The 14,323-nt window shown below is 35.5% G+C and overlaps 1 protein-coding gene across 3 annotated transcripts in view; it reads right to left on the bottom strand.

The window, feature by feature from the left end:
- Positions 1 to 14,323, bottom strand: part of LOC100368547 (uncharacterized) — a 119,767-nt gene that overhangs the window by 103,551 nt on the left and 1,893 nt on the right. For 2 of the 3 annotated variants that reach the window (XM_085501041.1, XM_085501040.1), the window contains exon 1: positions 508 to 682. The exons of the other annotated variant lie outside the window; for it this stretch is intronic. In XM_085501041.1, the coding sequence (XP_085357167.1) occupies positions 508 to 573 (66 nt within the window). In that variant the 5' untranslated portion in view covers positions 574 to 682. Of the gene's footprint in view, positions 1 to 507; positions 683 to 14,323 lie in introns of those variants that run through there. 3 annotated transcript variants of the gene reach the window in all.

The raw sequence follows: 14,323 nt of genomic DNA on the forward strand, positions 1-14,323 counted from the left end.
GGTACAGACTCAATGAGGAGGCCACTGGCTCAGAGGATTCATCGATGGATATGATTATGATACAAACGTTTTTTTTAGTAGAATCGTACCATATTTGGAAATTATCAATGTCAACAATGAAATTGTAACCATACAAGAATATACATGTACATGTAGGTATGGCAGGGAACAAAACAGCAGGCATGGTAATTTATTGTTATCAGTATTGATTTCTCAGACTGTTATATGTACAATAACAGTGTCCATTAACATATACAGTAAACAATCAGCACACTAATTAATATTAATCTCTGACATTTTCCATAGTACATTTTGTACCTTTAATTTCATAAACATTTCTCAAAATCATGAAATAAAAGTAACAAACTTTTAATCTGTTTCAATAACTGAATAAAATAAGAGAGAGAAAAAGAATTTCCAAACTATTGTTAATACACATACATTTCTAATGAAAGTACGCAGCAAACAATGACAGATATTAAGTTATTCCCTCATTTTGATACCTACCCTGTCCTCTTCTTCTGATGGGGATGATACTAGTCCTAGCCAAGCCATCCCTCTCCACAATTCCATTACCAAGACCAACTAAATTTACAGAATATCACCCGAAATAGCCAACACCAAATCCCAGAAAAAACTGTTTGAGAATTCGGCTGCAAATCAGTGTGCACAGCTTACGTGGATATGTAAATGAGTTCGGTGAATATGAGGGATTACAAATGAGTGTTGAAAGTAGAATAAAAAGACATGTTAACAGCTGTGCCATTCGGGATTAAAAATAAAAAATTTCAAAATGGTGGCAGACTTCATATTGGAAATATGCGCCATACAGCATTTGTGGCAAAAGATCAAGATTAAATGTATACAAATTTTGTTTAAAACAAATTAATATTTAATGAGCTCAATTTGAACACATGTTGCGTAATTTCTTGACATACATGATTCTTTAACAAGTTGAGTGTACAATGTAATTTGGTGAACTCTTCACATTAAATAATTCACAGTGACTTTTAATGTACACAATCTAGTTGCATGAATAACCAATTATATTTTTAAGGATAAATCAACACATTTTTTTGTAAACATTTACCTTAAGTGACCACTAGAGGGCGCACTGCAAAGTTGTATTGTTGGCAGCCTTCAAAATTTAGAGTATGGTAACTTGAAACCAAAATAAAGTTGAAAATTATGTGAACTCGCATTTACCTTGATTTCCAAAAAATACAGCTTATAAATCAGCTTCAATATAAATCCAAATTAGATGCCAAGTGATCAGTTTCTGTTCAGATTACAAAGTATGTTAAAATCACTGACATGCTTTTAAACAAACTAGATTCATACCATTCACTTTGTATTATAGTACAACAGTAAAAGATAAACCAATTTGTCAAACACCAAATAATGGATTAATTTGTGCATGGCTATGATCAGAGCAAAACAAAGGCAGTTATAAGACATTACTGAATCCTAAAATAGTGAAACCAGGAAAATTATGATGTTCAATATTTTTTTCAAGTATGAATTTAGAAATTAAGCAATTAGCAAATAATAACTAAAAGTAGTATTATTAACCCTTGCCATTGTTATGATGCGTTTCCATGGCAAATTCCAAAGCTAAATGTACAAATTTGTATTGATATAAAACGGCAAGTCTGCAATGGACAATGAAGTCAAAGTTGACACATCAATACTGTCTGCTGGGTATCTCAGTACAACTGTTGCATGTAAACTGTTACCAGTTCTGACAGGGCCCTGGAAAAGTCGACTACTATTTTTATTCTACTAATGCTAAAAATGTGTTGTGTTTCATATTGAGGTTCAACTGACAAATACATGCACTGTTCACTCTTTAACTTGTACCGGTATTTGCATAGTAATGTACGTATATGTAAACATGTACAGGACAATAAAACCAACAACTAATTTTTAGATACTAGTAAATGTATCAAACAATGCTCATTATACATGCAGGGATTTTTCTAGAAAAAAACTGCAAGAGGGAGCACTGCAATTTAGCGGGTCCACCAAGTGGGGGAAGATAGTTTTTGATAATTTTTAGTTAAAATGGAGCGTTCTATGGCTTCCTTGGGGCAGACAGGTCACAGTTGAAGACTGTGGCCACATGTGATGAGAATTTTATGGTTGCCAGAGGATCTGCTCCCCAGGTAAGGGGGCACATGAACATGGCATGAGGGCGCTGCGCCCCTGTTCCCTTTTTTTTTATTGTTCTCAGCAGACACCCCTCATACCAGTATGAGAAAAAATACATTTTCTTTTATACAGTAAACACTATGCATATGAAATTGTGAAAGGCATTTCTATCAAAGGTGGTAGACTGAAGAAAATACTTCACCTTCATCAGTTATTTTGTAAATTTTGTTATTTGCGACTTAAAATGAACAAATGGAGTAATTTTTTTGACGATTTTTAATGTCAAACATTAGGATAAACCTCAGGCTCTTAATGGGTAGTCTCTAGTTGGAGACGCTATTTATGATATGTAAATAAACACTATGCTGGCAAGAATGATGGCAAATAACATTTCAGAAACTGAACTCCATGTCACAGGACATTGAAAAATATAAGAATAATATACTAGTGAATCAGTCTGAAGTGTCTATGGTAACATACTGAAGTCATGGAAACAGCAATCACTGATGATACAAAATTCTGTGTAGTGTTTCACCAGATCATTCTTGAATGTAATATTTCGATTCTAGGCTACATGTACATTTATACTAGACTTCACCAGGGGTTTTCTAGAAAAAAACTGCAAGAGGGAGCACTGCAATTTAGCGGTGCCACCAAGTGGGAGAGATAGGATTCTCCCTACCAGGGTGTGGAGTTTTTGATAATTCTAAGTTAAAATGGAGCATTATATGGCTTCCTTGAGGCCAAAACTACTATCAGACAGGTCTCAGTTTAAGACTGTGGCCACATGTGATCCCTGGTCAGTCACAATTTTATGGTTGCCAGAGGATCTGCTCACCAGGGTAAGGGGGCGCATGACCATGGCATGAGGGCACAGTGCGCCTATACATTGGGTCGTACATGATATGTACATGTACATATAGGTACATGTACTAAAGTGTATGCAATAAGACTATGAATTCAAATACAGATCGCCCTCTAGTGGTAAAAAACATGCAGGTCATAAGTGATCATAAGTGAAATATCAGTTGGATAGTAAGAAATTGTGAGTATACAATTTTTTTTTAATTTGCAACATACCAGTACTGTAAAATACTTTATTTTAGCCGGAATTAATTATCACTGAAAAGACTTTTTGGGTGTTTTGTATGGAATTTATTTCACTGATTTTTGACAAATTTAATGTAAAAAGTAGGAAAAAAGGTATATTCACTGAATTTTATTTTCACTGGATCATTACTTAAGCGAAAATAGTGAAAATTAATTCCAAGGAAAAATGAAATAGTTTACAGTGAATTAGAAAAATACTTTCAAAATATTATTTTTTCATGCCTGTCAAGCAGCTAATAACTTGCTAAATGAGAGTCTAAGGAAGCTAAGAATGAAAACAATCCAATCAACCAAGTCTGGCTGGCTGTAAACCTGACAAGTTGCATGTCATTTTGGGAAATACATTTGAAATCAATACATTCAAACACTAGAGGGCAGCATACATGTATGTTGAATACATTTATCACATGAAGTCCAGTGTTCTACCTAGGATGCAAACAGCGTGGCTGTTCTGCCATGCTCCACTGGAGACCGCCATGCCTGTCACAATGCCACACAAAATTATGCTTAATTTACATACCTTTAACTATTGTCTATGGTTCATTCTACATTGTATTAGACTTGTCCTTGCTGTTATTTTAAGCAATAAAATATAACCAATGAAAGTCAGAAGGCTGCTAAGTTTATAATTCGAAAAGAAATGTTCAACATGCCTTTTCATTGTAACTGGTTTATAAGAATCGGTAAAACATCACAAATTCAAGCAGTCTTTACGCTACCTAATTGATCATACCATGACCAGTATCCGATTTGAAAATAAATGCTGATTCCAATGTTGAAAATGAAACATGCATGGTCAATAGTTTGACTCTGTGTCATATTCTACGCATAATATGACAAGCTTCTTTCGTAAAATTAGACTTCTAATTTGATGCAACGAAACACGACTACTAGTTTGCTGATACCGTATTACCCCGGGCACGCGCCCCTCCCTGGGCAAGCGCCCACCCCCTGTTTTCACAAAAGTTACTTACATGTTGGGGACATCCTCAGTTAAACGCCCAGGGTGATTTTTAGCCAAGAACGCATTCGATTTATTTAAATAGTGTGTTTGTTACGATAGTTCTCTTTTTGGAGTGTGTGGTGTGGCCCTTTTCAGGGCCGCTTTGTTTGTGTTTTTACGTAAAAACTCATTGGAACTTAATGACGTAAGATGAACCATGCAGCATGTGGCGCACACGTTCTGCTTTCTCTTCATTCACGATGAATCCAATTTTGCAATATTGCAACGATCCATACCTTGGTGAGTGGTTTGAAACACTTAGCCTTGGTTTCAAAACGTAGTATTTCGCTAACTGTAAATCCATAACAGGAACTAGCACTTTTGAGACATCACATCGTAAACTTGCTACTTTCTTTCCATCCTTCATCACAGCTATGGCATTACGGTCATGTGGATTATTTTTCTGACGTTGAAGAAAAAACATTTTGCCGACCTCAAGTCCATTACGATAACCATAATGAGGCATGCCAACGATGGGAACTTGTTGCATCATTCTTATTTTTGTAATTTTGTCATGTGTTTGGGTGCGTGAATAAATCATGTTACAGCCGTTCTGAGAATTATTCGGGCAGTCAGTTAGCAATATATGTTGAAACTTTGCAAAACACTTGGGTCTTTTCCAATCTAGACTTGATGGCGCCGTTGTATTGGCACGCCCACAATTGGAATCATTCCATTAGATTGCAAGATGCGGGTAAAACGCTGTTTTCAATACGACACGCGCTGGTTACCATATATTAACAGGTTATATGTTGTATATGCATTCAAAGTGTTATTTAAAATTTTTATAACCATCTGAGTCCACCTGACATAGCGTAATTTACAAAACAACTCCCGAGTGTTGAGTAACCCCAGGTATTAATGAACTCGTTGTTGGCGGGAAGGCTCAAAGTAAAGTTTCTTAGCGGGACGCGCTGCAGTTTCGAGCCAAACTAAAAGTTGTTTTTACATTACTGGTGCTGTGAGTACTCAGGGATACACAGACGGAAAACTGGATTATAATGGTTTGATGGATTTTGTCAAATCAAAAGTGCCTTCCTTGATCGAATCACTTTTTCAACTGCAGTTTGAAAATGACGGGGTATAACGACCGTTATTATGTCTAGTCTATTTTTTGTAACAGGTACAACTGACTAAAATGAGCGAGGGTTGACATTTTTCGACAGATTTAAGCAAGATCCAAGTTGTGATTTTTCAAAATTACTGAAAATAATTACAATATAATCATAATCAAAGAAAGCTTAGAAAGAACTCCCATGTGCTGAGAGTATTGGAGACACATTAAATATAATTCGAAATTACTTAGCTGAAAACTAATTATGCAAATCAGAAAATTAATATGACCAGATTTGAGTGTAAAACTAATGAGGTCTGCGCAATGTAACAGAAAATCTATGTCTCCAAGTTTAATTGAAATGTGATTAGAACCAAAAAATTATGAATTATTATGCTTATTAGGGAATTAATATGAACAGATTTTTACCCCAAACTAATTAGGTTTGTACATTGTCCTGGAGCATCTTTGTACTAAGTTTCATTGAAATGGAATAATTAGTACCGTGAAAACTCCAAAATTTCGACCCCTCTAAAAATTCGTCCGCCTATTTATTTGCCGGGTTTCGGTGTTTTATTTACCTCCAAATTTTCGACTCCACTAAAAATTGCCGACTCATTCTTATTCGAAAATTGCAACCAGTTTTAGTTTTCCCCCAAACGAAAAAAAAACCGATGTGAGCGTTCAAACGGGACCTTCCTCGAAGGCATGAATCCGGGTTTCTGATTGACTGAGAGATTTTTATTTTATTGGTAACGAAAATATATTCTAAATAAACGAAGTTTCAAATAAAAACGAACACAAAAATCTCGGCATGCTGCGTTTCTGAATTGTTGATTATTAATGTACTCAGTAGTGATTATAATAATGTACACAAAATAAATTTGTTGAATGGTTATGAAATACAAATAAAAGTCAACTAAGTTTCATCGTAAGCGAATGATTCCGGTCTCGTATAAACGTTTGATGCTGTAGGATATCCACCATGTTCTCTTAGGTCAAATAGGTCAAATCGCTAATTAACCAATCAAAAAGCTGGATGATGCCAACGTGTTCAAATTACCATAGCTTATTTAAATATGTTAATGTTATTGAACGCAATGCGGAAGAGATTGATGTTGTAGTACGATATTTTGGCTTGGATTTTGATGCGAAAACGGCATGATTTTTTTTTAAATAAAAAAATTAGTTGTTTTTAAAAAATAAACTGGTCATCTGAAGAATAATTTAACATTGTTCACAGTGATAACAGCTCATTCTCGAAAGGAAGCTTACCCGCTCACGCTAGTCACGATAAAAATCATACACGTGTACTCTTGAATAGACAGACGTCAATGACTACGGTAAAACTTAGACTCTATTTTAGCCGGCAGGATTGATTGAAATGTCCGAAAAATGACGCCAAAATACACCTTAAAAGTCCCATTTTATTTTCTTAAATCCCATTTTATTTTTTAATCCAAGGGCGAATTTACGGCAGAATTTGGTCCCTCAAATAAGGGACACGCGAGCTTTGATTCTAACCGGATACATTGCACTGGGTCGGGGAGATAGTTTGCTAAACTTCCATGTATCTTTTGTCCAATGGGTACCTGTACTTCGAACATTCGCAAGTTTTCCTAGGTAGTGCGAGACAGCTTTGTCTTTTGACCTATTAGTTTTGTGCTGACCTCTTCTGTGCGTCTTTATGTTTTGTTTTGCTTGTCATAATACTCACTGATTGATGACTTTGTTTAGATTTTGAGTTACAACTCGACCACAACTCTAAAAACATGTCACATTTCTAACACCAATTATTTAAAACCGGTCGAAATTTTGGAGTTTTTACGGTACTTTAGATATCAGTGTGAAAGCTTAAAATTGGTTAATTATGCAAATTAGGTAATTAATATGTACAGATTGTAACCCACAATTATTCAGGTCTGTCTATTGTCCTACAGCATCCATGTACATTCATTGATATGTGATGTATAGTACCTGAGATATCAGTGTGAAAGTTGGTTAATTATGCAAATTAGGTGATTAATATGCACAAATATTTACCGGAAACTAATTGGGTCTGCATAATTCTAGATTCATTGAAATGTGATGATTAGTACTTTAGATATCAGTAGAAAAGCTGAAAATTAATTATGCAAATTACGTAATTAATATGCACAATTATTTACCCTAAAACTAATCAGGTCTCTGCATAGTCCTAAAGGATCTATGTACCAAGTTTCATTGAAATGCGATGATTAGTACTTGAGATACCCATGGAAAAGCTGAAAATTAACTAATTATGCAAATTAGGTGATTAATATGCACAAATATTTATCGAAAACAATCAATCTCTGCATAGTCCTTGAGTATGTAAGTACCAAGTTTCATTGAAATGTAATGCTAACTACTTATATCAAATGCTGAAAATTAATTAATTATGCAAATTAGGTAATTAATATGTACTGATATTACCATAAAAACTATCAGGTCTGTGCAGTGTCGTATGACATCTATGTACCAAGTTTCATTTGAAATGTGATGATTAGTACTTGAGATATCAGTGGAAAAACCGAAAATTGACTAATCATTATGCAAATTAGGTAATTAGTATCCACGGATTATTACCAAAAACTAATCAAAACCTAGCATTAGTTCAGAGCATCTATGTACCAAGTTTCATCAAAATCCAATGAGTGGTTGTTTAGATATCAGTGGAACAGTCATGGAACCACTAAAAAATAGCTAATTATCATGTAAATTAGGTAATTAATATGCATGGATTTTTACCAAAAATTAATCAAATCTGCGCATATGTTCAGAGCATCTATGTATCAAGTTTCATCAAAATCCAATGAGTGGTTCTTTAGATATCAGTGGAACAGTCATAGAACAGCTAAAAATTAGCTAATTATCATGCAAATTAGGTAATTAACGAGCATGGATTTTTACCAAAACCTAATCAAATCTGCGCATTGGCCCAGAGCATCTATGCACCAAGTTTCATCAAAAACCGATGTATGGTTCTTGAGATAGCAGTGGAACAGTCGGACACACATACACACATATACACACACATACACACATACACACATACAGACACACTAACTGCAAAGACTCCCATTTTGTGCTTCGCACATGGGAGTCAAAAATAAAGAATGGTTGCTGTGAACGCACGCTAGATAATACTTACACTTCACCAAGCTGACAACCCCTATGAAATAGTAATCCCAAACCATGCGCCCGTCACTCAAGTGGCGCCAACAAGTCTAGATTGGGCAAAGACCAAAGTGTTTTGCAAAGTTGCAAGTCATTTTGCTAACTGACTGTCCGAATAATTCTCAGAATGGCTGTAATGAGGTCGACCAGAGTTTATTTTCAGTCTGTTTTTTATGTATCGCCATTTGGATATGTTTATGTATTCACAATAGTTTGTAAACATTTCACATCAGTAATAAAAGGTTTATTTGTTTCATAACCCTGTCTGCTATTCTTCAGTAATTACGATGCGATGTATCAATACGTGCGTGAACAAAATTATGCTAATGAGGTCATCGCCATCTTGGATTACAAGCGGTAGTTTTTCCCGGCTGTTTCGACTTGCATGCACTGATCACGGTTACTAAAAAAGTAACCGTGCATTGATTACAATACTTACCATACATTGTAGCCAATTTCAGTGAGTAATACAACTTCATTCGAAATTCGACCCCGTGTCTTAGTGTTCCCACAGTTCTTGACCGAGTGCTCACGTTTATTGAAACCTCGCATAAATCAAGAAATAAGTACGTGTACAAAGTGTACGAAAGCATTCCTTTATTTGACCTTATCATACGATCACAAAAACAACTTTTTAAAATCTTTTTTGGGGTGGTCCTCGGGTAAGCGCCCACCCCCATTTTTTCCCGATTTTGTATGTTCAGGCCCCTGGGCGCGTACCCGGGTAATACGGTAGATAGAAATTCAAGGCAATTTGTTTCAGAGGTTACTAGACTTTATTTTTGTAATCAGTTTTCAATTTCACCCGCCAATGAACACCACTTGGTAAGCGGCGATCGTATGTTTAGTGATCACTTATTGGGATACTACCGGTAACTGTGTATATTTGTGCCACCAGAAGACAAATTGTTCGTTAATATTTCGCACCCTGGAAATACAATAAAATGACATGAAAAATGATATTCAATCAATCTTCAAATATACTAATAACTGCCAGACAACAAAATCATTTTTGCTATTATGCTAGTAATTCACTCACTTAAGTTTTATAACTACAAGTGTTTATGGTATTCAGCATTTGCATGGCTTCCCCTTTTGTCTAATGTTTGGCAGTTTCACTTTGGGAGAAGTCGAAAAGTAGAAAACAGTCTACTGCAACAGGAAAGGGGTGTGGCTACAACTTTTTTCAATTTATGTGAAGATGATTTATTTTTTACAAATGCCAATTTCAGGGCAACAGAAACCAAAAACATAAAAGTGTGGATGGGCATTTCACAGGCACTTTAACAAAATCTTAATTCAGTGAAAGTTACAGCATACAAGCCACACTCAGATAGTTTTCAGATTGGTTCACCTAGTGACAAAATTGTTCATAAGTTGCACAAAATCAAAATCAATGATACCAGTACTGCTCCATACAGCTGATGTTGACACGCTTATGCATGTCTTCATGATCTTTACTGTGAATGTTAGTTACAGTCTAAAGTTGTTTTATCACAGTTTGGTCGATACATTGATTACAACTACTAGCTGCTTATGATGGTTTGTTTAAAGCCAAAGAAATATGATGGTATAATGTTTAAAGTAAAATCAGAATAACCACCCCTAGACTCAAGAACACCACTTGATTTTGACCAGTTAAATCCATATACACACACACACTGCTTGTGTATACAAAAATAATAAACTATAAAAAATTAAATTGATTTGATGCATATTATTGAGTGGGGCAGTGTGTATATATATATATATATATATATATATTCTATAAAAGTCTATAAAGTATCAAGATCACATTCAATCAGATTAAAATAAGAACCACACATGTGATTTGACCTTGGTAAAATACAGTTTCTTTAGACTGCATCGTGAAACTATGTAGCATTACATGAACCATATTTCGTCTATTAGAAGCACATACGCTTTATACATATGCATATACAATAGATGACACAGGTCAAAATAATTTATATTTTAATGATCTAGAACAAAATGCAATTTGGGATTGTTTATTAGAGACTCACTTGTAATATAGAAAATGTGGTATATACAATGCTACATATAAAGCATACATGCATACACATGTGCCACGTATCCAGATTGTAAAACACTGACAGACCTGGGTATTACAATGTGGTGTATAAACACAAAAAGTGAAAAGCACTATAATGAACCATACATCATGAACACAGATGTTGGAAACGTGTTAACATAATATCATGTACCACGCAATAATAACTTAATTTTACATCAACTCTTCCCCATACATTTTACTGTAATTTTATTTCAAAATTTAATATATTTAATCAAATGAATATTTTGGATGGTTATTACTCAATAAAGTAAGTGATAACATTTTACTGAATAATACATGTAGCAGTTTTCAAGTATACGTCACAATGTCATCAAACTGACTGACAAGAAATGAGCACACCTGTGGATTATACTAAAGTAATTACAACCATTATTAACATCAATGTAACAAACACTTCTAATGAGTCACTTCAAATGAATATTTCATTATACTAACAGGAATAATTTTAATACAAGTCACATATCTGTTATATGACTACATATCAATAGTGACTGGTCATTTTTGTTCAGATCATAAAGTAACTAACGTGCATACAAGAAATGATGTACAGTACAATGTATTGTGTTTGTGTAAGGTTTGAACTATGAGTGTCTGAAATGCAACTCAACAGATACAAGTAACAAACCAAGTTCGGACATCGGACTAATCAAATAATTTTTATGTTTAATTTTTATTAATAATTATTAGATAAAGTTCTAATCAATACAGGGAAATCCGCTACTACACAGAAAAGGCCGACAGTTTAACATGATTTTCGAAATGGCTGCTGAGTAGGCAACAGACCGCTGGAGTTGATTTGTAATCTCTTGTAATGCTGAGTGGATACGCAACATTTTGTACGTTTTCATGTATATCTGAAAATTTCATTGTTAATTTTAGAATTAATGGACATAACTTACTTGCCATTCATACAGGAGATCAACTATCGGCTGTGCTTCAAATGTGAGAGAGGTGATAAAAGTTTACTTTTGTGTAAGTATAAGAGTTGAACATTTATATGCTAAAATTATTATGACCTTACTCACTGAATGCAGTGCCTGGCCACTTGGGTGCGGTGCCTGGCCACTGGGTTCTGTGCCTGGCCACTGGGAACAGTGCCTGGCCACTGGGAACAGTGCCTGCCACTGGGTACCGTTCCTGGCCACTGGGTACCGTTCCTGGCCACTGTGTACCATGCCTGGCCACTGGGTAGTGCCTGGCCACTGGGGTACTGTGCCTGACCACTGGGTAGTGCCTGGCCACTGGGTGCCATGCCTGGCCATCGTACCTGGCCACTGGGTACTGTGCCTGGCAACTGGGTACCGTGTCTGGCCACTGGGTGTCATGCCTGGCCACCGTGCCTGGCCAATGGGTACTGTGCCTGGTAACTGGGTACCGTGCCTGGCCACTAGGTACCTTGTCTGGTCACTGGGTGCGGTGCCTGGTCACTGGGTATCGTGCTGGGACAACAAAGTACCGCATTTCATATAAGAAATAAAATTTCAATTAATTTCGTAGGGGCTCATTACATGCATAAATGTTATGTGGTCATAAACATACCATAACATATTTTATGTTCTATCAGTAATTTCATTACTGCAACATATGGCAGTGAATCAAATTATTATGTTATAAGTTTGAACAAAATCCATCCATAAATGCAAGAAATGATTGATATTTGAGGATTTTTTTAGCACAAAAATAGTCACCATTTGGCCACTTTGAAAAAGATCGTCAAACCAATATATTTGTCTATCTATGACATGATGTATAATGAATATTTAAAATCTGAACATAATCAGTCAAAGCAAGTCAGAGATATAGCACTAGAACTACATTCATCAAAATTATTCCGCCATTTTGAATCCTATCTGAAAAACAAAATAATGTGCATCAAGGTCCTATAATGTGTATTGTATATACAAATTTTGAACAAAATCCATCTGTAAACAGCCGAAAAATGCTTGATTTTGATGATTTTTAGCACAAAAATGGCCGCCATTTAGCCATCTTGAATCAGATCGTGAAACAAATTGACGTGCATATGTATAATATCATGTATGATGTATTTGTGAAGTTTGATTGTGATTGGTCCAGGCATTTCTAAGATACAGGTCCGGACGCACACATAGACGCATGCACGAACACACAGAGGTCAAAACATAAGTTCCCTGTTTTCGGACTGCGTCCGAACGAGGACTAACAAGTTCAAGAGAGCAACACCCAAAGTACATTAGTAGAGAGTGAAGTTGAAAATGCTACAGTTGACGACAACCAATCGAGAATATAAGCTCTGCTCAGTTTTGTCACTAGCAGAGATAACAAAAGGTCATTCTGTGTTTGGACTTCTCCCAGAATTTGTTGAAATATTTTTAAAGCGATTAAAATAGCATTGTGGTAGCCAAGTTGAGAACAATTGTTCACAAAATTAATACACACCTCAAATATCAAAACAATTGGGCTGGTAGTTTTCAAGAAGAAGTCAAAAATAGCATTTTTTACCAAAAATGACAAAATATTTGCCAAAAAAAGAGAATTGAAGTTATTGTCATAAAATGAACAAATCTGGAAGCTGAAAATGCAATTATTGATGGACAATGACCGACAATCACCTTTATGAACAGCCCCGCTCTGTCATCTACAATGACAGCAGAACTAATAAAGGTCAAATAGCGGTGTTGGCATCAACAGTGTTCCTTTGTGTGGACGCTTCATAGTTTTTGTGTTCAATGCTTTGAAAACTTGATATGCTCTCGTAACTAAGCGATTAAAGTTATTTAATATTCAGTAGGAAGCTGATATTTTAATGGAGCAAAAATTTTAATTATCTCTATTCTCGTTTTTTTTGTATAATTACAGAAACATGGGGAAACATAGAAAAAACTTGCATACACATGTATGTTTTATCACATTTGTGGAGAGTATTTAACCAATAAAAAAAAAATGAACTATGACCCAACTAATACTACTTACTGTGTACATCTCAAACTACCTTGCGTTATTTGATCAAATAATAAAGGATATCGAGTTACAGTCGCAAATAGTTTGACCCGTTGTTCAATGAATTTAAGTTAAAGCCCCAAAACAAACGTGGCATGCATTTAGAAAAAAGACCAAAGGAAACGCTGATTGCTAGTCTGTTCTATAGTGGTCTGAGGATTAAATAGACTTGGGGTGGAGTTCCATGTTTTGCTACATGCGTGAACACCATATATATGTGACAGTAAAAACGGTAAATATTCACTAACTTTTATAATCTTCAAAATCCTAACAACAGTTGAGCATTTGGTTTAGACATAGACCCTACACAATAAGTGATGTTCTCAGTGGACGAAATAAGCCGTTGACACAATGCCTTTTATTTGAGAACGTTGTTAAAATGTATGTGTGAACAGAATACGTCGTTGTGGCGTCAGCGTTTTTGACACGGTTGTAAAAAGGGTGGACCAGATCCTAAACGCCGTTGTCACACCGGCTCTTGCACAATGCAATGTGCCGTGTGAACACAATACGATGGCCAAACTCCCTCTATCGCCGACTTATTTATGCTTGTCATTATGCAAGATGGCGTCAGAGGTTACAGATCGAATGTCGAACTGGTCAGATGAAAAAACAAGATTACTGATATCTGTATGAGAATCAAATATTCAAATAATGATGGACGAAACGTCTAGGGATGCTAGAGTAAATGCTGTGATTGCAGAGAAAGCGGCTGAAAAGGGGTTGGACAGGA

The sequence above is a fragment of the Saccoglossus kowalevskii genome, chromosome 7 (assembly GCF_978046115.1).
Source record: "Saccoglossus kowalevskii chromosome 7, keSacKowa6.1, whole genome shotgun sequence".
Taxonomy (NCBI): domain Eukaryota; kingdom Metazoa; phylum Hemichordata; class Enteropneusta; family Harrimaniidae; genus Saccoglossus; species Saccoglossus kowalevskii.